General features: G+C 39.9%; 8 protein-coding genes across 9 annotated transcripts in view; 3 read left to right on the top strand and 5 right to left on the bottom strand.

Moving 5' to 3' along the window:
* LOC108114371 overlaps nt 1-7,832 on the top strand; it is a 33,666-nt gene extending 25,834 nt beyond the window's left edge. For both annotated transcript variants that reach the window (XM_017225323.2, XM_017225322.2), the window contains exons 4-8: nt 3,513-3,657; nt 3,720-3,842; nt 3,904-4,062; nt 4,119-4,543; nt 4,602-7,832. In XM_017225323.2, coding sequence (XP_017080812.1) covers nt 3,513-3,657; nt 3,720-3,842; nt 3,904-4,062; nt 4,119-4,336 — 645 coding nt within the window. In that variant the 3' untranslated portion in view covers nt 4,337-4,543; nt 4,602-7,832. The remainder of the gene's footprint in view (nt 1-3,512; nt 3,658-3,719; nt 3,843-3,903; nt 4,063-4,118; nt 4,544-4,601) is intronic.
* Nucleotides 7,833-7,914: 82 nt separating this feature from the next.
* Nucleotides 7,915-9,310, bottom strand: LOC108114369 (vacuole membrane protein 1). Its single transcript, XM_017225319.2, has one exon. The coding sequence runs from the start codon at nt 9,255-9,257 to the stop codon at nt 8,052-8,054; it is 1,206 nt and encodes a 401-aa protein (XP_017080808.1). The 5' UTR covers nt 9,258-9,310; the 3' UTR covers nt 7,915-8,051.
* Nucleotides 9,311-9,422: 112 nt separating this feature from the next.
* LOC108114010 lies at nt 9,423-13,055 on the bottom strand. Its single transcript, XM_017224757.1, has 10 exons — nt 12,970-13,055; nt 12,467-12,914; nt 12,292-12,400; nt 12,027-12,150; nt 11,748-11,968; nt 11,124-11,673; nt 10,705-11,065; nt 10,236-10,648; nt 9,800-10,176; nt 9,423-9,742 (listed from the first exon to the last, which is right to left on the bottom strand). The coding sequence occupies exons 1-10, from the start codon at nt 13,009-13,011 to the stop codon at nt 9,493-9,495; spliced, it is 2,895 nt and encodes a 964-aa protein (XP_017080246.1). The 5' UTR covers nt 13,012-13,055; the 3' UTR covers nt 9,423-9,492.
* Nucleotides 13,056-13,237: 182 nt separating this feature from the next.
* On the bottom strand, nt 13,238-15,666 carry LOC108113941 (mitochondrial uncoupling protein Bmcp). Its single transcript, XM_017224651.1, has 6 exons — nt 15,615-15,666; nt 15,403-15,544; nt 15,136-15,283; nt 14,175-14,588; nt 14,049-14,109; nt 13,238-13,994 (listed from the first exon to the last, which is right to left on the bottom strand). Exons 2-6 carry the CDS (start codon nt 15,467-15,469, stop codon nt 13,773-13,775), a joined length of 912 nt encoding a protein of 303 aa, XP_017080140.1. The 5' UTR covers nt 15,470-15,544; nt 15,615-15,666; the 3' UTR covers nt 13,238-13,772.
* A 5,561-nt stretch (nt 15,667-21,227) lies between these two features.
* Nucleotides 21,228-24,279, top strand: LOC108113944. The gene is made up of 2 exons (XM_017224655.2): nt 21,228-21,497; nt 23,649-24,279. The coding sequence occupies exons 1-2, from the start codon at nt 21,398-21,400 to the stop codon at nt 23,903-23,905; spliced, it is 357 nt and encodes a 118-aa protein (XP_017080144.1). The 5' UTR covers nt 21,228-21,397; the 3' UTR covers nt 23,906-24,279.
* An 841-nt stretch (nt 24,280-25,120) lies between these two features.
* On the top strand, nt 25,121-26,008 carry LOC108114544. Its single transcript, XM_017225589.2, has 3 exons — nt 25,121-25,288; nt 25,361-25,501; nt 25,556-26,008. The coding sequence occupies exons 1-3, from the start codon at nt 25,231-25,233 to the stop codon at nt 25,828-25,830; spliced, it is 474 nt and encodes a 157-aa protein (XP_017081078.1). The 5' UTR covers nt 25,121-25,230; the 3' UTR covers nt 25,831-26,008.
* On the bottom strand, nt 25,941-27,015 carry LOC108114543 (dimethyladenosine transferase 1, mitochondrial). The gene has a single exon (XM_017225588.1). It carries the CDS (start codon nt 27,013-27,015, stop codon nt 26,023-26,025), a length of 993 nt encoding a protein of 330 aa, XP_017081077.1. The 3' UTR covers nt 25,941-26,022.
* A 144-nt stretch (nt 27,016-27,159) lies between these two features.
* On the bottom strand, nt 27,160-27,509 carry LOC108114545 (cytochrome c oxidase assembly factor 3, mitochondrial). The gene has a single exon (XM_017225590.2). The coding sequence runs from the start codon at nt 27,421-27,423 to the stop codon at nt 27,160-27,162; it is 264 nt and encodes an 87-aa protein (XP_017081079.1). The 5' UTR covers nt 27,424-27,509.
* Nucleotides 27,510-27,882: the final 373 nt, after the last annotated feature.

The raw sequence follows: 27,882 nt of genomic DNA, 5'->3' as shown, positions 1-27,882 counted from the left end.
TTCTAGTGGTGGCCCTCGTGGATCTAGGACTACTTGTCCGGAGCCACTGACACTGGGCCACTGCCAAAGCCCTGTCATTTTCTATGGTAAAGATTGAGTGCAACTGACATTTAGGTTGGTCAGATTAACAGGGTCACCGCTAAAATTTTAGCGAACTTCATATTTGAAGATATGAAAACAAGTACTAACTGAAAGCAAGAAATGTTTAAAATGTATGTGTCGCGGGACAAAAAATATCGATAGTCAGTGCACTTTTAGTTCAGTATTTGTGATTTTACGCTATGTTTGTAATTGGCCACACTGTTGTTGTGGTCTAAAGCTATGTTAAGTTTGGCGCCTCGGTAACTGCGATCGCCGATTCCAAGAGAGAAGGTAGGAAATATTGTGTTGTATTTACCCCAACAGACATCTGAACTCCACCTTAATACAAAGTAATCACATTAAATATGTTGAAATTTCCCAAATAAAACTCTGGTTATAACCTGTAACAAAAGCTGCAGCTAAAAAGCAAGTCGAAATGGCAACTGAAATTAGATCGTAAAGTAAGTCATTTTGTTGGTTTTTGCATGCCCCGAAATAAGAGTCATCTTCGAACATCATTGAGCGCTCCGCCGCCAACCAAGCCACGTCAATATCGATGGCAACAAAATTAACCTTAATTATGAGGGCTCAGTGCTTGAGATGGCAGTTCGTGTGACAGTTATTATCCAAGGACCAGGGCAACAGTGATTTGGAGCAGGTTCGCCTGCCCGCCTGGCCGTCTGGTCGCCTCGAAGAGAACCCATCGTAAATAAGTTAGCAGGCGAATGGAAGGCCATAAAAGCGAAAGTATCGTAAAATCGTTCTGCCAAATCAGCGAGGACGATGGCAAGGAGACCAACAACAAGCGAGCTCAACAGGCGCCATCACTCAATGGGCCGCAAAAGAGAGATGCGGAATCGGATGGGAAGAAGGAAAATGGGATTGGGATGGGGTCACAACCTTAAATCAAACAAGGTCAGCACGCACGTACGCCTTCATGGCCAAAACAACGAGAATGGATGAGGCACTGAATCACTAAAATCGCCTCATTTGGCCATTAGAAGGTTGCAATGCCGCCTGTCAAATTAAGAAACACTCATCGGCCATCCGAAGTAGTAATTTGTGGCCAGACGTGCTGTTGCAATAAATATATTTATTCTATTTTATGGATTAAATACATGTATCTTAATTAAATTAATCAAGCGAATTTATTGCATTGCAAGCTGCTGAGTGGATGAAGATAATTATAAGTAATTCTATTAAACTGATTCTTACATTTGGCAAACATATCTTTTTAAGCTAGGACTACTTTCCTCTATTTCTATTTTCCCTTCAAAATCACATTTTTAATAAGCCAGTATAAAGAGTACCCTTACCTATTCAGTCGACACCTAAAAGGTTGCGATAAGTACCTTGGCGATTATATATATTTGTCGAGTGACTTGTTTTGCAGTCCCTCTGTGCATATTTGAAGATGCAGAAGTTGGGAATCAGACGACTTGCGGTATTTGCCACCTAAGCAGCTTTGTAAGTTCCCGGCCATTTGGAGTGGAGCAAGAGTGTGCCTCGGCTAGGATTTATGAATATGACTTGAGCTGAAACCACTTTCCCTACTACAACAGCTTGCCACCAATCTAGTGACTCTAGCAAAGTGGCAAAAGTATGTAAATTTTATCCACGCTGGCCACAGCAAAGGCCAAAAAAGAGAAGAAAAAAAAACCATAGAAACGAATACAATTTTACGAATATGTAAATAGTTTTTGACAAAAGAAGTTGTCACTGCATCAAGTTGGGCGGTGGCCGCAAAAATTCAAAATTAAAATTTTCCAGCACACATAGACGCTGCTGACAAGCAGCACAAAGCGATGGCGGGGAAAAAGTGTCAGGGGGAGGTAGGTAAAATATGCCACAAAGCGCGGCACGTCGAAGATGCTGGAGCACACATGACGGGACGAGGGAGGACCAAGACCAGGACCAGGACGCTGTGTCAAGAAAGGCAGCCACAGCAAAGCCTACAAATGTTGGGGTATGTGGAGGGGTGTCCTGGGAGGACATTGATGAACACCCAGTGGAACTTTCATGAGCCAAAGCCAACAACATTACAAATTTACACAGCTGCGGGTGGGTGATGAAGTGGGATGGAGTGTGGGAGTGGGAGTGGGAGTAGGTAGTGGGTCCTGGTGATGAACCAGGCGACGTGACGCATACACGTGCCAAACGGAAGGGAAGTGGCAAGGACCTCAAAGGAGGCGGAGACATCATCATCATTTTACACTTTGCGGCATCGGCGGTGGCGCTGGTGCTGGCGAGGATGAGAATGTGAATGGCGATGGCGATAACGTGACCAACCAGCAGACGACAGTGTAAAAAGTTTGCCAAGCTCTGCAAATTAATTGCGGAATCAAATTAAATGCTTTTTGTAGCTCATCAATAAGACAATGCAATGGCTGGAAAATGGAAAAAGTTCAGGAATGTTTTGATAGGCAAAAAATATCTACATATCCAAGGATATCTTGATGTCAAACTGACTTCCTCTGAGGAAATCCATCTATTAATCTTGCCAATTTTGACAATCTTCTGCAAATAACATAATTTCGAAATTATCAAAATTGCCTTGATAATGGCAAAGGCTTAAAGTCTGATCCATATGAACAAGTTTATGAAAGGCATAACAACCATTTTATAGTTTTCTTAATCATTGAAAAGTTTTTAAAACATAAATTATATAAAAAACTTATAAAATCCAAAGTAGTCAAGTTTAGAAATGAATTTCCCAGTGTGATACTTGAATATTCATGGGTGTAAATTGGGCTTAATTTCCATTGTGCCACCCAGACTGTTGCACACTTGCATGCGGGCCCAAAAGGACAGGTGTCATGGGAGAGGAATGTGATGCCACTCGATGCCAACGACGCCTTCCTGCCCACCTTTCCCGCCTCATTGTCTGCGAAATGCAGTATGCTTTGCAGGTGCACATATGCTGATGGGAAATTAACCACAGAATCAGAGCACATCAATACGTGGCCCGCAGTTTAAGCGGGTTGCCTGCTCTGGTTCCTCATTCCAGACTCCTGATTCCCGATGTCAATTCATCAGTGGTTTCCGATTGAAATACGAAAAGTTGCTACTCAGCTCTCCTTTGCACTGCAGAAAAGCTTCTTTCATTTTTGTCGGCTTACGAATATATCCTTCAAAGTGAGTTGCAAGCTGCAAGAAGGAAAGAAATACTTAAAAAAAGTAATTATCGATTCTCCTTTCCATTTCAAAAATGGAAACAATCCATGTTATAATACCTCTTTTTTCAATTATTTCCCCTACAACATGACAGGCAATAAATAAGCCCACCTATAATCATAGCTAAATTCCGTGGCCCTCAGCCCTGCAATTACTTAGAACGTAAATCATTGCTAGCATTTGCATACGGCGATGGCTCGTTACTGTAATTGATGATAAACCAGCAAATACTAATTTGTGGATACTTTAACTTGCAGATTGACATCTCCTGTCGGAACACAAAGAACACCGTCAACGCGCTTCTGACGCGCACGAACTTTGTGACTCTGAAGTACGTGACCGATGGCTGGGGAACGGATGCCAATGGCTTCAAGTTGGTGATTACATCGGTGAAGGATCCCAGTAAGTGGAGGCCGTGCTCGTTGAGTCCGTGCAGATCCCATTACAAGACAATTTCCTTACAGAGCACACCTGCAAGGATTTCACCTGCGCCACCCGCGAGTTCTGCATTCATCCTGATCTCCTGTGCGACGGGATTAACCACTGTGGCGACAACTCCGACGAATCAGTGCAGAATCTCTGCCAGAGTGAGTATATTTTTGTATTTCCTTATGGACTTTACATTAACTTTCTTATGTTTCCTTAAAGGTGAGGCGAGCAGCACCGTTTTCGGGCTGGATATGACCTGGTTCGTCTTGATTGTCGTTGGAGTCCTGCTTGTCCTAAGTGCGCTCATCGTGGCAGTGGCCATTTGCGTGTGCCGGCGCCAGGATGAGAACGCCGCCAACCAAAACACCGCTCTCCAGGGTAAGTCTCAAATAGATGATTTGGGATACCCAGAATAACCAGTGCTTTTCCCTCAGTGCATCACACGGCCGACACGAACGGGTCGTCGAAGCATCTGCACTACCATGGCATCAGTGTCGGCGGGACACTGACGCGGGAGCACACACAACTGCCGACGTCGGGAAACTGGCATCACCCTGCGGGACCATCCGGGTACCACCGCACTCCACACAACTACTTGAAGATGGCCACCAAAGTCCGTCCCATTTGGTGCTTGGCAAATTCCGTCAATTAGGTCAAGATCTTTCGCACAATTCCGCCGGGCTCAGCCAGACGAACATCGCCGGAGCCGGCCATCCCAATGCCAACGCCGTCGGCGCTGCGCAGAAGGATGAATGGTTCGTCTAGGACCAGGCAAGGCATGGAAGGACCGATTGACTTGAGCACAATAATCTGTACTTTATTAAGTAAATTTATGGATATTTGCAGAGCATTAAATGAAGTGAGTATAATCAGTGTGACTAACTAGCATATTTATTAATTCCTTACCTTCTTTTCAGGACTGTAAGACTATATTTAACAACAATTAGTGTGGACATCACCGCGCAGGGTGTATTATAAAGAGATCTCTACTCGTACCCAAGCAGAATCTCGACCGCATTGGGCAGAACTTTGCTGTTCTGTCGGATAACCAATGCACTTGTAAATAGTTTATAAATATTATATATCATTTATGATTTAACTGATTAAAACTACAGGCTGGCTAACAAGATCCCTCAAATCCATATCCCCAAAAAGGAAACCAAAACAGAAAAAGTTCTTTTTTTTTTTATTTTGTGCAAGTATGTTGGCATTTATTTAGAGAATTATTGTATGTTTAGAAAGCAATTAGATTTGAATTCCATTAAACACTTAGTTTGCATAGCGGGTTGCGTTCAATAAGCACAGACAAAGATCCCTAAAAACTATTGTAAAACGAATCCGGAAGTAATCGCTGATTCCGAGAGGTTAACTAACATTTGAAAGATACAATCGTAAGCATTTAATTGAATTGTGAACAGAAACCGTAAGAAGTATTAAAGCTCAACAAGAATAACCGATAACTGTCATTAATATACAACTTCCGAATCTTACAAATTTGAGATAAATAACTGGCAGTGTTGGCCAGGGCGTTTTTACAAAAATTAAGCTGAATTCTAATCACAAAATGGACACAAGAAGATCAACCAAAACAAGGGATGTACATAAGTAGTCGACAATATACTTACAAACATTACAAAAAAAAAAAAAGAAAACCAAAAATCGAAACTTCTAACGCAAACTGTCATCTATACAATTTTTCACCTACCACTCTACTCACCATTGTCCACTTGGAAGTCTGAATTTGGCCGATCGATGATCATCATTCTTGGGGTATCCAGACATCCAGAGAGAGACTCCCAAAAGAAGCGAAAGAAACATTTCAGCGAGAGACTCATTCCTCATTAAAGAACCGAAAAAGAAAAACCAAATGCTAAACGGAAATATTCTGAGACATTAAGGACAATACAGTGAAATCTTTTGCTTTTGATACAACTAAATTGAGAACGTGACGAAACGTGGCATGCATTTTAACCTACAGAAGTGTCCGAATACAATTTTCTACAATCAACCAAAATGGAATTCTACACAAAATTAAACAACGTAACAATACATAAACAGAGTTGAAACATTTTGCTACAAAATCGAATGATAACGATCACATATATATATTACTATATTGACGACGATGTGTGTGTCAGGAAACATGATGATATTGTACGAGAGAGTAACTTGAGAAAAACCAAACTAAAAATGCTTCAAAATGATTGTAGTACTTCCCGCCGTTAATATTTTTTTAATATATCGTACATACTACAAATACAGATGCAAGTCTTAATAATAATACTTATACTAAGAAGCAATAAGTAAGAATTTTCCGCTGCTAAAAATTTGTCTTTCAAACTACTTCCATAGGCCCGGATAGTTTAATAGTTTTGTGGCTCCTCAATTTTCATTTCCCAGATAATAAATAATATCCCATTATCTCCTTTGCTAAAGCCAGAAAATAAAAACAAAAAAAAAATATATATCAAATTAAGTGCAAAATTAAACACTAATCGGAGTGGATGATCAATGCGATTAAGTCAAATTAAATTAGTTTTGTACTTAGCAGTAATTGAAAACCCGATAACTAAATTAACTAATCTTCTAGGCATAAATTGCGCTGAAAAAGTATCTATTCGTTTCGATCTTCTTTTGCCCCCTCTCTAATTTGTAAAACTACAAGCGTCTTATACTATATCATAAATTATAGGAAAATGGTATTATGATAAATTGAATTTTTAACCAAAATTATAAGCAAATTGTATTAGGCGTCAAATTTTAGAAGAGAAAATGAAAAAAACCAAAAGGCCAGTTAAGCTGAAGGAAACTCATTGAATAGAGTATATGTTATGTGTGTGTATGAGCTAAAGAAAAAGAAACCACATTCATACATGGCAACAAATTAATCTTAATTACTTAAAAACGATGATAATAAATGATACTAAATAATAATTAACTGAATAATCACAATGCTAATTTATGCAATACAGGAATATTGAATACTGAAAATTATGCGTCAATAAAACGTTTAGGCAAGATTGTATTGTAATATCTAATCGTAATTGTACTCGTAATCGCATGCCTACTCCCCACTGGTGAAAATCGGTTAGATCATGTCGTATAATGAGTGTAGTTAAAATATACATATTATATTTACCTAAAAATTACAATTGGGAATTCGAACTGGACTGGCAAGTCGATCGGGAATTACGATCCGAATAGTTTGTAGACCCAGCAACAGGTCGTTCCCGATGTTTTGTAAACGATAGTAACATGAAGGTTTGTGGTGGTGGTGGGGAGAGCTTTTCGTTTCCCAGTGTAAGTGTTAAAATGTGTTAAGATTACTTTTTTTTACCATCTACAGTCTCTAAATCTCGAAAAGACTTTGCCGCAATTAGTCTAACTCTACTTATTATATGTAAATGTACGGTACATGTGTGTATGTACCTAAGAATAATAGCGACACCGTAATCCGAAAATGACATTTTACACTCTCCGGCTTTATGATTGAAATTACTAACAAAACTTCTAAGTTCGGTAGGAAATCATATATACTTGCAGATGTAAATGAAATACTTTTTGTGTGAAGTGAGCCAAGGGTCTAAACTCCCTCAAAGGATAACTATGGGCTTAAAAGCTATTTAAGTATAGATTGACTAGGTATACACCCGAGAAGGAAGAGATATCCACGGACAGTAAATCGTAGTGCAAATGTTAGACGAAATTTTGCAATAGAGCCGATTTTGGATCGTTACTCCTCTAGGGAGTATCGAAAGCATTATTTTCCTGATTAAGTTATTGCACGCATTCGGAACAAACAGAACAAGTCCACAACTTTTAGAGTTATTGCCATTGGTTGAACAAGAATATATAAGTATGCATACCTAAAAGCGAGAAGAAATTAATGATTAACGATGAGATCAACATACTAACCCGAATCGAATGATTAAGCCTAAGTAAGGGATCGCGTAAAGTAATGCTTAGCTTTGTGTTAAATTGCTGTTGAATATAAATGTACTTGTACAATGATAATAATTACGATGGCATTGAACATATAGAAACACACAGATCATCAACAAGACACAACAAACAATAACAATGCAAGAAACAGAACCCAAATCCAAGAACAAACTAATTATAATAAAATAAAGAATATAAAACGTTAATTTAAGATTTCTTTAACAATCATCTCTCAAGCTGAAGTAAGTATAGAAGAAATTCCAAAAGACGATTAAAAAATTTTCAAAATGTTGGACTCAAGACGAATTTTTGATCATACGCTTAAAGAAATACAGACTAAAGGATTTAAGCCAAGATCTTGCAGAGCTATTTAACAAATGGAAATCTTAATACTCCCCTTCAGAAGTAAAAAATATATTTGCTGCTTAGACGGTAAACTCCTCTGATGAGGAGGCCTCTTTATCGGCATATAGGATCATCTCTAGTCCTCGCATCTTGCGCTTCCTCTCCTGCTCGCGTTTGCAGCGGATTTGGGCCAGGCAATTCAACGAGGAAATTACAAAACATGCGACCATGATAAAGGCGCAAAACTCAAAGACTCGAACTAGCACGCCCAGATATGCCAGGGAATCCGATTTGCCGTGGCCATGCATCTGCTGCTTGGTGGAGTGCAAAAGGTTCTGGATGATCTGCTGAAACTGGGGTCCAAGACAGGGTAAGTCGCCCAGACAGTCCACAAACTTGTTCACCAGATTCTCGGTAAGTGACGCGATGACGAACAACTGTTGTATGGTGGCTTTGACAAATGCCTTGCCAATTAGGGTGGCCACAAAGAACTTCCAAAATGGCACCAGGAAGTGACCGCAAGTGATACCAGCCAGATCGAACAAAGGATTGGGAATGCTGGCGCATAGTAGAATTCCCAGGAAGCCCACTTTTCGCATTACACGCTCCGTGAACAATTTTGCGCGATCCAAAACGTTGAGGTTACCGCTTTTTCGTTTGGCCGCCAATAACTTCTCCGCCTCCGCTCCGTCTAACTCTTTGCCAGAGAGCCGAGCTCTACGGGCCATAAAATATGGCGGCAACTCGCCTAGGGCCGTCCCGATTCCCCAGAGTAAGGCCTCCGGTCGGACCTTTGATAAAATTTCCCAGACATCTGGTATATTGTGCTTGTACGGCTCCTGTGGGCAAACCTTCATGTCTGGATAGGGTGGAGTGGGGAAGTCCAGAGTCTGACACTCGTAGGCGGCCAAAGTGACTGCTGCTAAGTGGGGACCCAGGTAGAGCAGAAAGGTGTGTAAGCCAGTGCCAAAGCCAACTGATGACAGAACACCCAGACCCAGCCAGTATACTACAAATCCAAATCTTTGCTGGCAGGAAATCACGAACTCCGCATGTGGTCCAGGCAGAATACAGAGTAAGCCTAATAGTAGCATAATGCCCATCAGCCACAGATTAAGCAGCTTGGCGGTAAAAGATAACAACAACTGGCAGGCCTCCATGGTTCCATACTTCAAAGTCTGCACAGGACGACGCCAAAGAACCAGAGACTTCCATTCCTTTTGGTCAAGGGCAATTTCATCCAAGGGATCCGCCTCCACGGCCAAGGAATCGATGTTGGATGTCATTGTTGCTCTTATTGTTTCAAAACTAGGAACTGAGCTATATCGTGTTTTGAACCTACGGCCCAGGAGATTTTGGTAAGAGTATTCTCCCATAGCAGCAAAGTCAACTTTGATTCTGTGTTGCTTTAATGAAATGAAATAAAATATTAAATTCTTAAAAATATTAATAATAATATAAAATATTAACATAGTTTTCATGACTTTTGAAAAATCTGTTGACATAAATATAGTATGTTAATTATGAGAAAGTAATTGATGGGCGATTAAGCTGTGCCCTGAAATCCTGAAGAGTTTTATTTTGCCAAAAATTCAAGGGACCTGGAGGCAATGGCTTTAGTCTACCCTCGAAATTATCGGTATTAGTAGCCTCCAAGTATTCATCCTCTGCCTGATATTTCAATTTACTGATCTGAGTAATGAAGCTCTCGATTTCAGAAGTCTCATGGGTTCCAACCGCCTCTTCCTTCAAAGTGAGTACCATCTTAGCCCTTCATAAGAGAATTGATAATATATAATAGTAAATAATTTAAATAGCAAAAACTCACATGCTCATAAAGTGCCATTCCTGAAGACGCAAATTGCCTACAAGAACTAAGAGATGCTGCAGTGGCAGGAGACGATTCCGTTGACGTGTACTAGTCACCTCCAATCGCCTAACTCTCATATTTTTTATCAAGAGATTGAGCGAATCTTGAAATATTATATAACACAGCAGCCATGAATCCAAAGCACTTGAGTTCTTATCTATGAGTCCAAGGTGGGCAGTAAGGGCTGCTGAACCTTTCTTCTTGAGGTTGTCATCGTTGAAAATATGCAATTGAATTACCGGTAGACAATGGACATAGCTTTCAATACGACATTCTAAGAGGTCAACTATAAGCTTCTCGATCTCGGAGTCTGGATATTTTGACGAAGTTGCAGGCTATGACATATAAGATAATTTAATTACAGTTGGAAAATAATATTAAAATATTGGCTCACCATTTTGTATTGCAAGAATACCTTCCAGATTCGATTGTTTGGAAGTACCACTTGCTCTGTTTTGATCAGTTGGCGAAACATAAAGTGCATATCGAAAGCATAAGAACTGGATAGCATAGAACTTTCAGGATGCGATTCCTGGATCGGTGTGGTTAATATCTCTATAATAGTATCATAGATAGCCGTATCAAAGTTTGAATATGGCAGCTGGCTGATATGGATTATGAGTATAGAGCAAACATAAAACTTTGCTCTCTTTAGGTCTACATTTGCACTTGACAATTCTTGAACGCAAAAGTCTTGTAGTTCCTGAACTACAGCGGATATCTTTGTGCCCAATTCGTTGTTCGGATCTTTGACCTCACTGTGTAACAAGACTAGCATTAAAGCCAAGCTCTCAGAGCCATAAAGATCTGAAATTCATATACATTATTCACCTGATCGTTCTTTAAAAAATGCCTTATCTTACTTATGTAGTCATTGTGTGTTCGTCTTTTAAGTGCAAGTTTAGCAAGAGGCTCATAAATGTCCATCACATGACGAACATGAAGCTTGTTAGCATTAAGAAGTGAATGTAGACGACGAACACTTTTGCCATATGCCGTCAATACCTCCTCTATTTCACGACCCGCTGAAGCCGTGTTCAACTGAGCTTGTAACTTAGCTTGTGCATCTCGTATAGCCCTAGATGCAGTATTGTGTATCTGTATGTTTCCTGTTGCATCCACAGAACGTGAGATATTTGAATAGAGTGCACGAAACTCGGTATCATTGAGTGTGTCATCGTTAAGAAAACTGTCCAGACAACAAGTCTCCAAGTTTATAAGCAACTGCAACGAGTACATTTATGTGTACAAAACACAGATGAAGAACATATTTAGGTCTCACCTGAACATCTCTCTCTGCTACAGATACATAATTGATCATACCATATATATTGTAGAGAACTGATCGTGTGCCAATTTGGCTTGATGAGCACTTTAGGATATAAGGCCAACAGCGCAGGAATTCGTTGACCTGGTCCTGAGCCTCTGGTATCAATGAGTACTCCGCCATATGTAGCTCAAAAAGGATACTTGCCGATTGGACAGCAATAAGACTCAACTCCATACGAACATTTGGTGCTGTAAGAACACAAGCGTAGAACTCGAACTCCTTTAATTCAGGGAAATGCTGAATAAGTGTCTTTAAATAGCGCGTAAGTTCATTGCGAAACTGTGGATAGTTGACATTTTTTCGTGGGTTATTTGGAATTTTTACGTAAGTCTCTAGTATGTGCTGCGCTATTTCCTTATCCTGATATCTCCGCCGGGATATTTTCATATAGAGCTCGGCTGTCAACGACGCAACTGAGGGATGAGTTAGTTGCATTCGCAACACTAGTTGGAGGAGGCCCTCGTTAAAACGGATTGAAAAACATCCAGTACTAGCTAGTTTGCTGTTAAAAGAAAGAAGCAATAAATCAGAGATGTTAGTCCTAAATAATATCTTAGGTTATAGGGACTATTATACCTTTGGAGGGTCATCAAATACTTTAAGATGGACAAGAGCAACTGCTTGGAATTGCTGTCACGAAGTTTTTCAAATTGCAGCACCACAAATTTGGGATCAATCAGCTCATTGGTAAACAAACGAAGGTAATGACTTTCGCTTTGGTCTGAGCTCTCGGCGAACTGGTTTATCATGGTATCTAAGAACTGATAAGCCTGGATATAACTGTCAGGCTCGGACATCTAAAAAGACATAGGTAATTTGTGTATTTGCTTTTAAATATAATGATATGACTCTTGCCACAACAGTCAGGATACAGTAGACAAAGTCCAGGGCGTAATGTTCGGCGCCGCAGAATGTTTTGTAGTGCTTACGAAAAATGGCCAGCATAGGTGGAACTACCACATGGCAGGTATCCTGATAGCTGAAATGGTTTAAATACAAATGACTTGATATTCTTAAATCTCCGTTTTGAACTAAACTAAACTATTAGTGTACATATATAATAACTATCATAAAGTATCGGTTCTATCTTAAAAGTGTGACTACTTCCACTTTTACTTACAATATGCCATAGCGAACGTCCACGGTGAGTGCAAGGCAAATTCCTTTAAGGCCCTGGAAATCTCCGTATTGGGGCAATAATTTAACCAGTCCGCCAAGAAAACTGAAAGCTATTAAAAGTTCTGGATCGGTAAGAACTTAGAACTTAACTACAAAAAAGAGAGATTATAACATACACATTCTGGCCAAAGGCTCGCAAAGAAATCGATCAACAGCGGTGCTGCTGCTGAGTTGCATGTTCTTGCACATGGCGTGCACCACCTTAATCCACTTCATAATCAGACTAAGGTAGCAGGATAATGGATGTGTCAGCTCATCGAACACAGATCCTTGGGAATATTGGGCCAAATGGTCTGCAATTTGGGCTAGCAACTTGGGTAGGCGATCGAAAAACTTATCCAATTTGTTCATCACATCTGGCACCGGATCAAAGATGTAGTTTGAATTTGCTTCGCGATACGGATGATCCTGAGTCTGGCTGAATTCCTCGACGGTCACGTTAAAATTGAGGCCGAGAGCTCGGAAGCAATGGCCAACAAACTGGTGTGATACCTTCACAATCCAGTTATCCGGATCAGCGGTCACGGCGTGCAAAAAAGCCATGAAAAATTCCGTGGCCACCGTCTAAATTAAATTTTTTACTTATTTAAAATACATAAATATTAACCCGCGTACTCACTTCTGTATCACCAACTGTAGAAATGGCAGTAACAAAATCCATTTTTGTTTTGTTAAGAAATAATGTGAATCAAACTTTTGTTTAATACTAAGAACCGTTGTTTCCTGTACTTACCAAGTATCGAATATTAACCTTCGATATTAGAAAGCGTTAAATGTCTATCGGACGCAATCGATATCAGGGTTCTATTCTATTCTATTTTTGATTCGAATTTGAGGTAGATCTTAGTTCAAACGTTTTATATAAACCAAAGAAAATAAACGAATTATTGAGATTTCCAACAAACATTTTATTGAGTAAATTTCCATAATTGTACATTATGATTTAGTAAAACTGAACGTATTGTACTAAATGCATATATTTACAGCGATGATGCACATGTATTACGATCGAAAATGTCTAACCTTCGAACAAAAAAATGCACTTATAATTGACATTTACATTATAAATATATTCATGTTTACTAATTAATTAAATTAAAAGTTTAGTTATGGTAAATACAGTGTACTTCGTGGGGGCCTATAGACTTTGGTGAAAAAAATGCGCCAAAAATGCAAATACTTTTAAATACGCCAACATTTGAAATGCGACAGATAGTTTTCACTCTTGCCTAGGGCAAAATGACACTGGATCAGGTGTTGGAGGCTATCGAATAGCCAATGTGGGACAGGCACTTTAGTGACCCCTCCGTTTCATCTATGACCTTAAAGTAGAGCCAGGTCTGGCAGCAGATCTTATCTTTTTGGTTTGAATGCTAGAATACGTCTTGTACTTAGAATCCCTGGATGTTCCACTCTGTTGCGCTAGTACTTCTTAAGTTGTTCATAGGTAATAAAAAATATGATGTTCCATGGTCCCATCCTAACCCAGGTGGGAATAAATCCTTTGTACAGTGCGGGGAGTCCTTCGTTTCTGATTGTCTGCACGGCGCAGTCAAGGCTCCCGCTATACAGCTTTGGTGTCGCAGCAGCTGTGACTACTCCGTTCATAGTTACGCTGACGTGCCGCTGGTTCATCAGGCGGGTCTGTAAAACGGAAGAGATTAATACCCGTTTAACTAACGCTTACACTCTACTTACCCGGATAACATCGATAGGGGTTGAAGCAATGGCACTGCCTAGGCTAGCAATAAAACTCGAGCTGCAATTTGAGTAATTTAGCTATTAAACCACACGCTGTGATCTTGGAAGCTTCGTTGCACTTACATGAAATGATTGGCCACGTGATCACCAAAAGCATTCATCAGCTGCAGCTTGCAAAAGTCATAGACTGGCAGCTCCACAGAGGCGATAACCACGGCGCGCTGAGCCGTCGGGCCAACACCCCGCCAGAGTCCTCGAATTCCTTCGTATTTGTATATCTCACCGAAGCATCCCATCAGCCCCTTGTGTTGACCCTTTCCGTGCACCTGCATCCTCACCTTTAGCACGTCCGTGGGATTGGCGATCGCCGAGGAGATAGCTCCAGCCGCTGCCGCGCATAGTACGTTGCTCCATACCCTCTCGCTGCCGTCCTCATTCGTCAGTAATCCGCGTTCGTTGGCCAATTTCTTTAAAGTGTAGTAGGTTCCGAACTTTATAGTGCCATAGGTCGCCTGCCTTAACACCGCTGGCCAAATGCTGCACAAAAAATATACATATATAGTAAATATATACTTTGTTGATATAATTTTCAATGAACTTTTTAATTGAACTGTGCCTTGGGATCAATATCAGATTCGAAGTCGAATGGATTAGCAGTCGGGCAAAGTTTTCCGACTGATTAAACATGCCGCCCCAACAAACGATTTATTTTTGGATTGACGTGAGTAAGCATTATCAATGGATGTCTCTTTATACAGTCTACTCTCAATTAAAATGAATGAGGCACATGTTAACGAGGAATTAAAAATGATTCTTTAAATTTAAATGATTTAATTAGTATTGAATCGGTTCTAACGATCACACAGCTTACAGCTTAAACTTTCAGAGTTTATATAAGAGGCAGTTATGAAATATTCAATCTGTAAGTTTTCATCGTATAGAGGCTTTACTGTACTCCAAGACCCTGCACTCAGTGAGCTCCCCAGCAGACGAACACGTGACTGTCACGTTTGGCGCGATAAGAATGGCATGATGAGCCCATGTTTTGACAACGTGCCAACAGGAGATCTCCCAAAGTTCTTACCCGGAATACAGGGCCCTGAGTCCCTCCTCCCGGGATATTTTCACAAAGGCATCAGTCATGCCGCGATATCGCAGCTGGGAGAATGTTTGGTCGATTTTCTGACCTTGGATTTGGAGGCGCGTCTTTGTAGTGTCGATAGGAAAGGTGCCTGCAATAAATAGTTTTGTTTACAAAAATTCGATTATTGTGATAAGAACTATATGCTGTCACACAAGTAATAGACGTCTCTTGGGGGCGTGACAACTAAGCCCTTTATTAGTTGTTTACCAAATTCTGCTGTGATTGAGGCAACACCGCCATAAACGAAAGGCCGCCAATCCTTCACTTCTCCCATTTCCGGCGCCGCACCTGTTGATGTCCGGAATCGAATCGAATTACACTGGCGCCTCGAACCACTCCACTCTCGCCACTTGTTGCGCAATAAATTAGATAACCAAACGTTTTTATTGAGATTCCATGAGTTAAATTCTTTAAGTTACCTTAAGTTTAGAGAACAGACAGGAACAACAACAACCTGGAGGCGTCAATGTGTGCCTGCATCTTTTGCCGTTTGAAATGACGAACATTTACGCATTTCCGTAAACTGGTCACACTTTTTGCGTTGAACTTAAAATCAGTTTAGCACTTTTCAAAACCTTGGTCGTTAACCTGGCTAAAATAACCGCTTTCTATTTGAATTTAAAAATATTAAGCTGTAAATATATTTAACATATTTTGAAAAATATATTATAAGTTTTTCATTTATGAATTTTAATTGTATATATGCATATATCATTTTCTTTATATATCTAATATCGTACATCTAAGCAATCACACATTAGTTTTATTGCGATTAACATATTTATTAAAGAACTGAATATGTTAATGTATTCATTTTATTAAATAAACTAGGTAAACAAATTGAATACTCCATGCCTACATATTTTATTCAAATATATTAATAAAATACCGATTAAAGATTAGCCAACGACAAATATTAATAGTAACGGTGCGAGAGTATCAAAACAAATCGTTCAACAGCTAACTGAAAAGTGGACCAAGAAATTTCGTCGCGCGACGAGCTTTAAATGAATATTTCATTCGCCGCCGGTAACAAGTTGAATTAGCAACGTCGATCTGGGAATTCCTAGTAGCCATACCATACCATGTCATGCCATAGCCCTGGCCCCGTGGTCCATCTGTGGGGATCCAGTGGTTCAGGTTCTCCGGCGGCGACCTTAGCTGGCATTTTGTGTTTGTTTTTTTCCGTTTTGTTTATTTCGCTGGCAAATTCGCATAATTATAGTTTTTTTTTCGGCAAACGAAACGAAAATTTGCTGTTGGTGTTTACTACGATTTTTCAATGTTTAATTCACGTCACTTGCCGCGAAACCGGATCGTGAAAGTTGGCGGCAAGATCGGCAGATCCAGTGGGTTAAACCCGCCAAATGGCCAAACAAAGCAAAACCAAGAATTTGCCAAATTGAATCTCTTCATTCCGAATCCGATTGTTAGTCTCAGACAGAAATGTAACTTAATCGTTTCTCAGTTTATTTCTCCGCTAAGAGACTTTTAGCAGCGGAGCATTAAAAGCCAAAAATGCGGAGGCGATCGCGTAAATTGACCGTTTCGAATGTGGGCAAATAAAATTAGCGGGCTTATTCAAGCACTTTTGAGTGCTATATCAGATTAATTGAAACAAAAATGCGTATTGGTACATTAGAGATTACAAAAGGCTTAAAACTTGCTCAGCAAGTTATGCAAATGTATTCAAACGGCTTCAAAATAAAGTAGATTAACGTCATTAGTTAAACGTGATCAATCGTTTCTCAGTGCTTAACTGAAAACAAATCGTGAAAAGGAATTTACACAGTGGAAATGGAGCTGTAAAATGCGTCGTTTTAGGCGCACATTGTTAGGCATCTCAAACTAGATAATTATTATCTTTCAAATAGTAATCTGGTCTTTTTTTATTACTCATTCGAATTAGTTTACTTAGTTGATACAAAATTAGAAAAATTCTTCCATTTACTTCAAAGAAGTAAAGAATAGGAATATTAAATAACTGAAAGCGTGCTAGTCGCTTTATTGATTAAATATTAAATCTTTCACGATATTTCACCCATTTGACCATATCAGTTGACAGCTTTAGGATCGTTCCATGTGTCTTGTTAGTCATTTGACTGGCATGCGGAAATTTCCCAAATAAGACATTCCCATATTTGATTTCATTTGTTTAAAATCGAAATTTTCGGGATATAATTCAGAAAGCTACCACCAAAATGGGGATGTAATACTTTACTCAAGAAGCAAAACCAATGACCTTGTTTCATAAAAGATTTTTAAATTGTATGTTAATTAGCAGGAATGCTTGGTGGATCTAATTAACTTAGTCATGGCATAACTAAATTAGTCGGAAACACTTCCTTATGTCTTTTATAAAGAAGTAGAAGTACCGCGCAAACAAAGAAATTAACAAAAATCTTGATCATCACGAGTCATGCCTGTTTTTTTGAAGACGGTATTAAGACAATAAAATTCGATTTAAATTCAGTCCCAAATCAAAGTTAATGACTACGTTGATTCTAGTCTAGATTCGAAATTAAATACCGTTCTGCTTTGGGTAGAAATTTAATGAATTTAAATTGATAATTTTATACAGAATAATATTAAAATAGTACAAGTTATGAGAAACCTGTAGGAATCCAATACTTGTGGGCTTTTCCAGACAATAACCATTGGTAAAACAAGCTAAGCACTTTCATTTAGATTGATGGCTAACTTTCCGAGGCGTTTCTAGTTCGACAGCCCCAATTTGGCAAATGGAATCCCAGATCAATCAGCTAATGGCTCTATCAGGTATTCCCCAAAACGGTGGGCGAGCGACGGAAAAGGGAATGAAATTTCTTTAATCCCAGACTCGATAAATTAATTTGACTTAAATTTGCATATTTAACACGATGGCTTTTGTTTACCGTTTTCGGGGAGTAAAAACCCCAAACATCGACCAACGAAATCCGCATACTAGCAGAAGCTAATTCGAATCGAGTCTGGCGCCAAAGAAATTGCCAGTAATCCATCAAGTTATTTGAGCTCCACGTCCGCTCCATGTGCTAATCGATATTAGGGAATGCTACGATGTCTACTATAGGTATGTAGGGGTATGTTTTTTTGTGATTCGCCTGATTGGCGTGAAGATTTTATTACACCTTTTGCCGTGGCTACTGTCGCCGTGGATATAGAGATAGCCGGACGGACCGGTCCAGTTCGAGTCTATTTTCCTATGCCCAATCTGCGTCGATTATGCAGGAATTTTGAGATGCGAAGACGACGTCTGTCGCGTCTCCAAGTCGCCACAGTAAATTCTGAGAATTTGTCAGATTTTATGTTAAATGACAACCCAATATTCGGCATCATAAATTCATTTTCAGTCGGGCCCACTCAAATTATTCCAAACAAGACTTGATTTTTATGCACAAATTATAACTATAAACTACCATATTAAATAGAACATTCGGGATTCATAGGAAATAATGTGAAATAAATATGTATTAAGAATATTATTAAATTGAAATTAGATTCCCAATCAGGATTTTATGGCTTCCATTCAAACATATTCTTAATATTTATGGGAAATCATCATAAATAAGAATAAATAAGAAATAACAAATACTGGCAATTATTATTAAAAAGCACTTTTAACCTTTTTATTTTAATGGCGAAGGACGAAAGTGGAGTGTTTTTGGTGTTATAACCACTTGTCCTCGGCCATCCAGTTATGGGCCAAAAACCTGTGCCATGATCCAGCAAAGTGAATGCTTACGATGGCCTGGGCCTGGGCCAGTGCTCATACATAATGCATCACACCCGATCGGCAATTAATCAACAATTAATTTTTATATAAATTGATCGTTTATTGGCTGAAGGCAGAAATTACCTGCTCGCTACCGTGTGCGCCGCTGGGCTCGAAGTGGAAAAAAAAGCCAATATTAATTACTAATTATGCGCGGCGTCAAAACAACAAAACTAAGGCACATAAATATTTAACGATTTGTCTTTGGCTTTAGTCACATACTAGGCAGAATGGTATTTATTTATATATAGAATGCTACTCTAGGGTACCGATGGACATGTGGCCCGTGGAGATGGCACGTAGGCCAAAATGTTGGCAATAAAATGAAAACGAATAAACAATAAATCAACCGCAAATCGGCCGCTTCGAATGGAATTTTTAGCATAGTTCATTGCTGGACGACCTTATCGCGATGCCCAGAGCCCTGTGTCAAGAAATCAGGAATACCATGGAATACGGTCAGTACGAGTCCGAGTCCAAGTCCGGCCATAATTAATAAATTCCAGCGTGCGCCGTCGAGTGATTCGGCAAGACGAGTCCCCCCAACAAACAAACAACAATATACGAAATACAAAATACAAAATACAAAACAAAAAAAACACAAATTGACGTCACGCTGGCCCCCCGATTTATTGGCGATCCTCGGCAAGTGCGACATAGGTATCAAGGCTTGCCGGTGGAAATGGAAACGGGTTAAACGGGTAAGCCGAGAGCTCGGACCCAGATCCCAAGATCTGAGCATCCCAAGCTTCCAAGCAACAAACACAAACAACGGGGTCTTAATCAAAAATGTTGGCTGGCTTCAAAACAACTCGAAGCAATTGGGCCGATCGAGAAGTTACAGAGATTTCCTGGGAAATATTTAAGTGGAAAATATTAAGATTTATTGGGAAAATACTTTTCAGGGTGCTATTAGGGTTAAAGTATAAGCAATTTTTTCACATTTTTGATAGTGACTTATACGAGCTTTCTTGAGTTTTCCATGAGTTAATTTGTTACTTCATTACTCATACGCAGTGTTGTATGTTTACAATTTTATTATATCTAAACTTTTAAACACACCCAGCTTCCTTGTGTATAGACTTATTGACAACACTGTGTACAGGTTTGTGGCTTGTAATAAAAGCACTAAAAAGTCGGGAAGCGACTAGTTTTCATTAAGAGTTACGCCTTCTGTTGGCCAAAAGGTGGCGGCCGGCGACAAGTTGGCGTCAGCCAAATGGGATAATAAGCACGGCAGCAGCAATTTAAATTTCCAAGCCACACCAGGTTCATCAACCTTCTCGGGAAATATATTTTCAATCCATTAGGGTTTCTGATTACAGTGTAGCTGTATATATATATAAGATATATAAGCATGGAGAATTCAGATCAAACATTCAGAATTCAGGTAAAGTGCTGTTGACACCAAAACTTTTATGAGATTTTTATTGCCAACTGTTTGGGTAAATTAACAAAATGTATTCATTACCCTAATTGAAATATATAATTTGTTAATTAAGAACAAATTTCGAGTAATTTTTCGATATTTTACTGAATTCGAAATTCAACTTATAACCATTATTAATTTCCAATAAGACACACATTAGCTTGTCTTTAATGAATCATTTGTTCTTTGAACTCCTACTCTCTATAAGTGAACGCCATTGTTGGCCATCAATATTGTTAACATTTTCCTTGAGCTCTTAGCACATCTTCAAAGCACCGACTTTGGCGTCAGTTCAACCAAATTTGGTAAGAACTCTTAACCGCATTTAGTAGAGATTCGCTCGGCTAGCAGGCCATTCGATGCGCCTCGACAATTGCTGGCTAAATGGGGCTCGGCCAGCTAAGAGGACTACCATTTATGAAGATCAGGGGTGGGCGACCCCACATTCCAATACTAGGCACACCCAGACCCGGCCCATTACCTGGCCAGACGACCATTTCGGGGAGGCCGGATAATTAATTACGCAAAAACTGCAAAATAATGCAGAACAATGGCCCGAGGGGTAAAAGCATTTCGCCAGTTCATGGTGATAGCTCTCCAAAGCCCCAAAAGCTGCTGAGTGGGACGGGGGCCATGAGATTTATGGCGATCGCCCAACTTCGGAATATCCCAAGCCCCCGCGACCAAAAAGAAAACATGTGCTTCGGCCAACTTGCGAGAGTCCGATCTGGAGAGATATTATAGCCCGACCGTGGTCTCTCGCCGCCTCTCGATTGCGAGTGACTTAAATATGGGTGCCCCCAGCGAGGTAGCTTCAGTTGGTGACTGAAACTCAGACCGTACACAGCTCTTCAGAAAAAAGAAACCCAAACACCTCAAGCTAAACGCGCAAAACATTCGCAAGTGAATAAAAATACGATAGTGGAATCGCATCCAATCGTATAGAATATTATCAACAATTTTTAAACAAACTAAAATAAACAAGAAAACTCAATTTCAAAATGCAAGTGGATAAAGTTTGTGCCACCATCGCGCTTTTCGCAATCTTCGCCAGCGTTGTGGACGCAGCAGTTTACTCCCAGCCCGCCATCTTCCATCCTGGTAAGGATACTTTTTAAAAATGTAGACATTTGTCTTTGATTTTGGATAGGTTTCTTAATAGTATCTTTATATCAAGAAAGCAAGAAGTCTTTACTTTTAGAAAAAAATCATTTAGAGGACATTAATTATTTTTTTTATGATATATTATCAGATATCACATTAGTGCCCATTTAAGTTAAAAGCATTTATCTACGAGTAAAAATGAAAACTATGACCCCATCAGTGTGTTAGAACAATAGGCTTGGCGACATTGAGAAAAACGTGAGCTTTCCATTAATGTTTCGATTAAATTGTAGGCGAATTGAAACGATTGAAAAATGCCATTAGCTGGATGCTTGTTTATGGAGTTTTCTAATTAAGTTTACAATAAATAGACGACCTTTTCCAGCCACGTAAAACAATAAAAACTGAACATTGATAGTGGTTAGCAAGCAATTTTGTGATTGATTTACGATTGTGGCGATGATTTTTCGAGGTCGAGGATTAGCTCATTCTCAAATAGAATTTCGAATTCGCAGATTAAGTTACTCGAAAGAACAATTTTTGGTGATCGACAGAACTTTGACGTCAGATGTCGGGCAGTATTTGTTTATGATTACGTTGTTGGACATGTGATTTATGGGCTGATATGTTTGTGATATTTCGGCTACTTTCGCTGACGTCAACAAACACAAATCAAAATGATAAACAAAAGAAAACAATCAAATCGAACAACGCAAAAGCCGAAAACGAAAACAACAAAAGCTGAAATCAGATGAAATTTGTCAAGTTATTGGCCCCTTTTTGGTTGTTTAGCAGATTCAGATTGAAGATACAGATACAGATACAGATACAAATAGAGATGGATAGATAGATGAATTTCGATTTTTGGGTTTTTCGCATTCGCCAAAAATTAGCATAAGAAATGTGCTGATGTGGTTATTATTCAAGCGCTCGACTAATTTGCATCGCTATGCGGATTTAAGTTAGAAAACTTATCGATTATCCCGTAGACAGATCGCCAGATATTTTCCAGCTGCTGAATTATTCATGCGTGAAGGTCGTCCGACGTCTTTGGCTGGGAATTTCTGGCATCATTGGCGACTGGCTCACTAATCTATAAGAAATTAGCGCCGACTGCTTAAAAATAGGCGATGAGTTCACGCGGCCTGCGATTAATTGCACAATTGGCCGGAATGCGTGTTCTTTTTGGCTCTTGGAGTGGTAAATTAATGGCGAGTGTCATTAATCAAACTTACCTTTCTATTCGGTAATTTATTTTTGAGCCCAACAACTCAACAATTCCCAGCCCCAGGCCAGTTCGTTATAAATAAAAGTACGAGTACGCCGTACGCTTCATCGCCATCTGTCAGCTCAACTCTGGGCGCTCGAGGTTTATTTTTAAAATATAAATAATAAATGGCAGTCCCGGGCTCAAATCGTAATGCCCCAACCGCAGGCTGTCCATAGCTCTTGTTTCTGATGTATTTATATCCCAGCGAGCACTGCGCCAATTTTCATGTTGAATGACTGTCAAGTTCGTGCCTTAAGTCTTTCGTTTGCCTTGCTTTTGCAAGTCATGAATAGTTACGAAAATAGGTCTCTCTTAAAGGGGATAAAATTTCCATTGAGTTATTAATGTCTTAAGTGGTAGAGAAGGAGGAGTCTGTACATATATGTTACTGATATTATTTAGGATATAAAAATATTTATTCTGTTATTGAAAATACTTTTTAAACTCTGCATTCTCCCCTTGAGCTGGTTTGTTTTTGTTTTTTTGTAACTTGACCTGAGATATGCATTGCACATATTTAAATTTCGATCAGACACAATCACGATTTATAGCCACTTCCTCATAAGCTCGCAAGACAGGGGACAGCGTATAAATAAATCGCAGTAACTACGACAGCTTCGGGGAAGCAACAAAGAAGACTGGCCACTTCCGCTTGCAGCGCAGTAAACTGAAAATAATTATTATATATTGCCATGGAATCTATTATTTTTCCATTAAGAAAAAAGAGAGAATTGATATTTAATTTTGTTTTGTTTCCCAACCTAATAATTTTTAAAGAATTAACACAATATTTGACTAGGAATAAGTAAATATAAATTACCTAAACAGAATTCTATTAATTCAAGTGTACTAAATCGAATCTTCCCTTTGTCTTACAGCTCATCCCGGCAAGTGCTTCGACAAGCTGACCCGCAAGGCCCTGCTGCCCGACAAGGAATACAAGCCGAAGGGCATCTGCGCGTCGATGACTTGCAGCCTGGAGGCCCGCGAGATCAGCATCGAGACCTGTCCCTATGTGGAGGCCCCTGGCTGCGAGGAGCTGCCCAGCGATCCCAACTGGCGGTTCCCCAAGTGCTGTCCGCAGTTCAAGTGCGTCGACTTTAAGACCGGCAAGGACTTCATCGTCTCCCTGTAGATCGGCTATAAATATATATCTACCCTATATAGCCGCAACTGAAACGTGATTTTACATGAAATGTATTCGTAGTTTTGTAATGATCAAAAGAGAGAAAGTGATAGTAAAAGAGAGAGAGAGAGAGAGAGAGCGAGCGACTGTGTGCGTGTGTGAAAAATTCTTAATTTATTTATTTTTATTTTGTAAATAACACATTATCTGCATAAATCCCACTTCCCTGTCATGTTTTCACGTGTTAACATAATTCAATTTGTTTTGATTTATTCAAAAGTCCCTGTATGCGATATTTGCAAGTATGACTAACAACCATCAACCAACTATGTTTAGTCCATAAGTTTTAAGCGAAATAATAAAAAAAAATTCAAATATGCAAATGTTTACTTTAACGTATTGGCTTGGAAACGTGATTGGTGATTGGCGAAGTCATGTCCAAAATTGAAGTTTATTTGCGCAGACCACCGGATTACGCGCTCAGCTTTTTTTGGACTTTGTCAATAAGCCATATGATTATAGCCGGCTGACTCATCGGCGGATCATTCGTTGGGCAAACATCGCACATGCCGCATTTGAAACGATCCGAGACCGAGCTCCAAATACGATCAAAAGTTTATTGCTCGGAGAGTCCAACGGTTTACCGACTTTGCGCCTGATCCGAATGCTAAGTTTATAGCCTGGTTTATTAGAGTCAACAGGAAATGCCGGGGCTTTAGCACTCCAGATGGCCAGCTGTGGATGTTACTCGTACAAAAATAGATTCAACTTAAAAAGAAAAGTTATTACAAATTTACTTCTTGATATGGTTTATGCTTAATCTCCTGTTTAATGATCTGCTTAATTTCTTACCTAAAAGTAAAGTTTCCCTTCTATTAAAAATAAATTGCTAAAGTTCAAAGTTAACAAACAAAAGCTTTATTTCAAATGATATAAAAGAGTCCTCAAGAATAAGAACATCGGCTCTAATGGTTTAATTCAACTAAATTTTAGATCTACTACTACTTTAGTATATAAAATCTATTTTAACATCATGTATATAATCTTTTATAAGATAAATTGCTATAAACTAAGTATTTGGATTATATTTACATATTAAAACAAATTATAAGTGAAAATATTTTAAAAATTGCGCCAAAGCAATACCCAACATTTTGCGTTGACCAACACCTTTTTGGCCAATTGTGTAGAATGGTCATACTCTAGCGGTTTTTATGGTATTCCTGAAAAATACCTCATAACAAGGGGCGTTGTTTCTTATATGTTTTATTATTTACGTTTGTGAATTGTCTTCTGTTAAGAAACACGCGATCGCTAGTTTATAATTAAATAAAATGCATTCCCAGACGAATCTCATTGCAGTGCTGCTACTGGTAGCTTTTATTCATGGAGGTAAGTGAGAAGTCCAGCCATTAAACAAAAAATTGCGTATGTGTAATCATTTGTGTAATTTTTTTCTGATAGGCTCTGCGATTTGGTGCTACCGCTGCACCTCAGCTACTCCTGGCTGTGCCGAGAAGTTTAATTGGCGGGGTATAGGATTCCTGGGCGAGCACTGCCCAGAACCCGACGATATTTGCGTCAAGGTGACAGAGCGCCGAGGCGGTAAGCGGAAATCCTTTGAATTTAACATGTGCCCTAAACGAAAATCTTTTACAGCCAGGGAAACGATCACCCGCGATTGCCTCAGTGCACTAAACTTCCGTAAGGACATTCCCGCCGACAAGTACGAGGGCTGCCGACCAGCCGCTCATGACGAGAAGTTGGCGAACTACGTCAACCACACGATTAAAGAGCACGACGTGCGAAGGGATTACTTCACTGACACCACGTTCTGCTTCTGCTTCCTGGATCATCGATGCAATGGTGCAACTGGCCTGCAGGTATCCGCTGTGATGGGCCTTCTCGCCCTCACTGCCCTATTCTTCCGTTAGAATTTTCCCAATAGTGAAGGGTTAAAGTGCCTTACTAATGCTAATACACTGAGCAACGACGAATCTCGTCTTACATTCCGTCCACACTTTTGTACAATTTTTGACACTGATTTACAATTTTTAGAGTCTTGTGTTTACTCAACTAATTAAATACATTTTACCATATTTATAAAAAGAAGTGAAAACGTTGCTTTAGAGGATCTCGATATTTTTGGGCGCCCGGTAATCGTATGCAGCTACCTCGGGATAGGCCGCCAGATGCTCCGAATAGACCTCTGCCAATCTTAGGCACTGCTCAACGGTCAATTCAAAGGAACGCAGCGTATCCTGGACTTCGGCGCGCTGGAATAGCTTTTGGGTGACCTCTTCACGGTTTTCTGGAGGCAGCAGTGTGCCAAAGCCACGCCTACAGTACTTCTGGCGCATGCTAAAAATGTGACGTACAACCCGCTCAACGAGACGAAATGGTAACTGCGTCTTGGGGCGCTTTAAGGGAATGAGCTTGACGACGCCTACGTCAACCTGGGGTTTCGGAACGAACGCCTTGCCCGGTATGGTAAATTTCATGATGGGCTCCGTCCACACCTGCGACATCACCGACAGTCGGCAGCGCTGCTCGCCGCCCACAGGGGCACAAATCCGATCTGCCACCTCCTGCTGGAAGGTCAAAGTCATGCATGTGTCGATGCGCCGAAAGGCCCCTCGTCTGGCTGCCAAATCTTCAAACCAATTGATTAGCAATCGCGTGGATATGGCGAACGGCAGATTGCCAATCAGATGAATACGCTGTGAGGTGTCTGGTATGTGCTGCTCCATGTTAAAGCGCAGAATATCATCGTAGTGGATGTCGAACTGTATATTTAGCGGACTGGCGCATTCCTTTAGGAGCTGCAAGGTTTCTCCAAAGCGGCGATCCTTCTCTACGAGAATCAAACGATCCGGCTGGCGGCGCAGAATGGAGCGGGTAATGCCGCCGGGACCGGGACCTACTTCAAGAACCAAATCCCTGGGATCAATACGTCCCGCCGACTTGACAATCTTGTCCGTTAGCCGCTCATCCATTAGGAAGTTTTGGCTTAGTTGTTTTCTGGCCTGCAGCCGGTATAGTTTTACAAGCTCACGAATTGTGGGCATTGGAGGCAGACGCATGCCGCTTTGGAGTACACGGGCAGTAGCTTGTGACATCTATTGGATAAGTGACATTAGAAATTGGACAAATAAGCTAAATCAAAATACACCCACCTTGTTGTGCAACGATCTCAAGGGTGTAAAACGGTGTGAAAATGAAGAAAACGCTTACGAACTAGAAGTAACTAATGGGAACTGAAGCTAAGAAGACACTTTTTTGGGCTCCTCGAAGTCGTCCAAGAACTTCTCCTGCTGCACCGAGAAGATGGAGTAGCCGTAGATTGCCAAAACAGAGACTCCCAATGCACCGGCGGTCAGGAGATTGTTGCGGCGGATCCGCTTTAGCTTTTGCACGCGGTCTAGATTCTGCTCTTCAATAAGCTTCATGAACTGCAACTGAGCTTTGTCCAGCTTCGGAGCGCTTTCCCCGTACTTGATCTTAGGTCCCTGCTCCGACGCCGACATTATAAACGCTGCTAAATGAGGTTTTATTCGTGTTTTCCTTGCCGATCTGAGAAATTATGAAATCAAATCTCTCACACGAATAGTGTGGCGACCGTTTCGTTGTGACAAAATACACCATTTTACTGAACTTTTATAAGCCGTTTCCACTGATACACATTTTAAACGGAAAAGGTTTCCATTGCACTCCTAACGGAATTACAAATTACTTTTAATATACATAAAAACAGACATAAAAGCTATAAATAGGTCATATATTATGGTCAAAAAGTTTTTTTTTATAACTTTTTGTTTTAAATACGCACATAATATTTAATAAGTTTAAGCTAAAAACTTATAAAAATCATAATTCAAAACTGATTATGTTAGTTTTTGACCATTTAAATATTCGGTTTGTATTTTGATAAACATTACCATAATTCATCGATCAGGCATCACTGTGAAACATAAAATATTAGATGG

Source organism: Drosophila eugracilis, unplaced genomic scaffold (genome assembly GCF_018153835.1).
Source record: "Drosophila eugracilis isolate 14026-0451.02 unplaced genomic scaffold, ASM1815383v1 contig_2154, whole genome shotgun sequence".
In the NCBI taxonomy this organism is placed as follows: Eukaryota; Metazoa; Arthropoda; class Insecta; order Diptera; family Drosophilidae; genus Drosophila; species Drosophila eugracilis.
This window is presented reverse-complemented; position numbering and strand designations above follow the sequence as displayed.

What these genes read in the sequence shown, in the direction of transcription:
- LOC108114544 (XM_017225589.2), top strand. Translation starts at nt 25,231, where the DNA reads ATGCATTCCCAGACGAATCTCATTGCAGTGCTGCTACTGGTAGCTTTT. An exon ending in GGTAGCTTTTATTCATGGAG is followed by an intron (nt 25,289 to 25,360) that starts GTAAGTGAGAAG and finishes TTTTTCTGATAG; the next exon opens with GCTCTGCGATTTGGTGCTAC. An exon ending in GGTGACAGAGCGCCGAGGCG is followed by an intron (nt 25,502 to 25,555) that starts GTAAGCGGAAAT and finishes AATCTTTTACAG; the next exon opens with CCAGGGAAACGATCACCCGC.
- LOC108113941 (XM_017224651.1), bottom strand. Translation starts at nt 15,469, where the DNA reads ATGGGAGAAGTGAAGGATTGGCGGCCTTTCGTTTATGGCGGTGTTGCC. An exon ending in CTCAATCACAGCAGAATTTG is followed by an intron (nt 15,284 to 15,402) that starts GTAAACAACTAA and finishes TATTTATTGCAG; the next exon opens with GCACCTTTCCTATCGACACT. An exon ending in CTCAGGGCCCTGTATTCCGG is followed by an intron (nt 14,589 to 15,135) that starts GTAAGAACTTTG and finishes TTTTTTGTGCAG; the next exon opens with CATTTGGCCAGCGGTGTTAA.
- LOC108114369 (XM_017225319.2), bottom strand. Translation starts at nt 9,257, where the DNA reads ATGACATCCAACATCGATTCCTTGGCCGTGGAGGCGGATCCCTTGGAT.
- LOC108114545 (XM_017225590.2), bottom strand. Translation starts at nt 27,423, where the DNA reads ATGTCGGCGTCGGAGCAGGGACCTAAGATCAAGTACGGGGAAAGCGCT.
- LOC108113944 (XM_017224655.2), top strand. Translation starts at nt 21,398, where the DNA reads ATGCAAGTGGATAAAGTTTGTGCCACCATCGCGCTTTTCGCAATCTTC. An exon ending in GCCCGCCATCTTCCATCCTG is followed by an intron (nt 21,498 to 23,648) that starts GTAAGGATACTT and finishes TTTGTCTTACAG; the next exon opens with CTCATCCCGGCAAGTGCTTC.
- LOC108114010 (XM_017224757.1), bottom strand. Translation starts at nt 13,011, where the DNA reads ATGGATTTTGTTACTGCCATTTCTACAGTTGGTGATACAGAA. An exon ending in TATTTGATGACCCTCCAAAG is followed by an intron (nt 11,674 to 11,747) that starts GTATAATAGTCC and finishes TTCTTTTAACAG; the next exon opens with CAAACTAGCTAGTACTGGAT. An exon ending in TAGCAGAGAGAGATGTTCAG is followed by an intron (nt 11,066 to 11,123) that starts GTGAGACCTAAA and finishes TACTCGTTGCAG; the next exon opens with TTGCTTATAAACTTGGAGAC.
- LOC108114543 (XM_017225588.1), bottom strand. Translation starts at nt 27,015, where the DNA reads ATGTCACAAGCTACTGCCCGTGTACTCCAAAGCGGCATGCGTCTGCCT.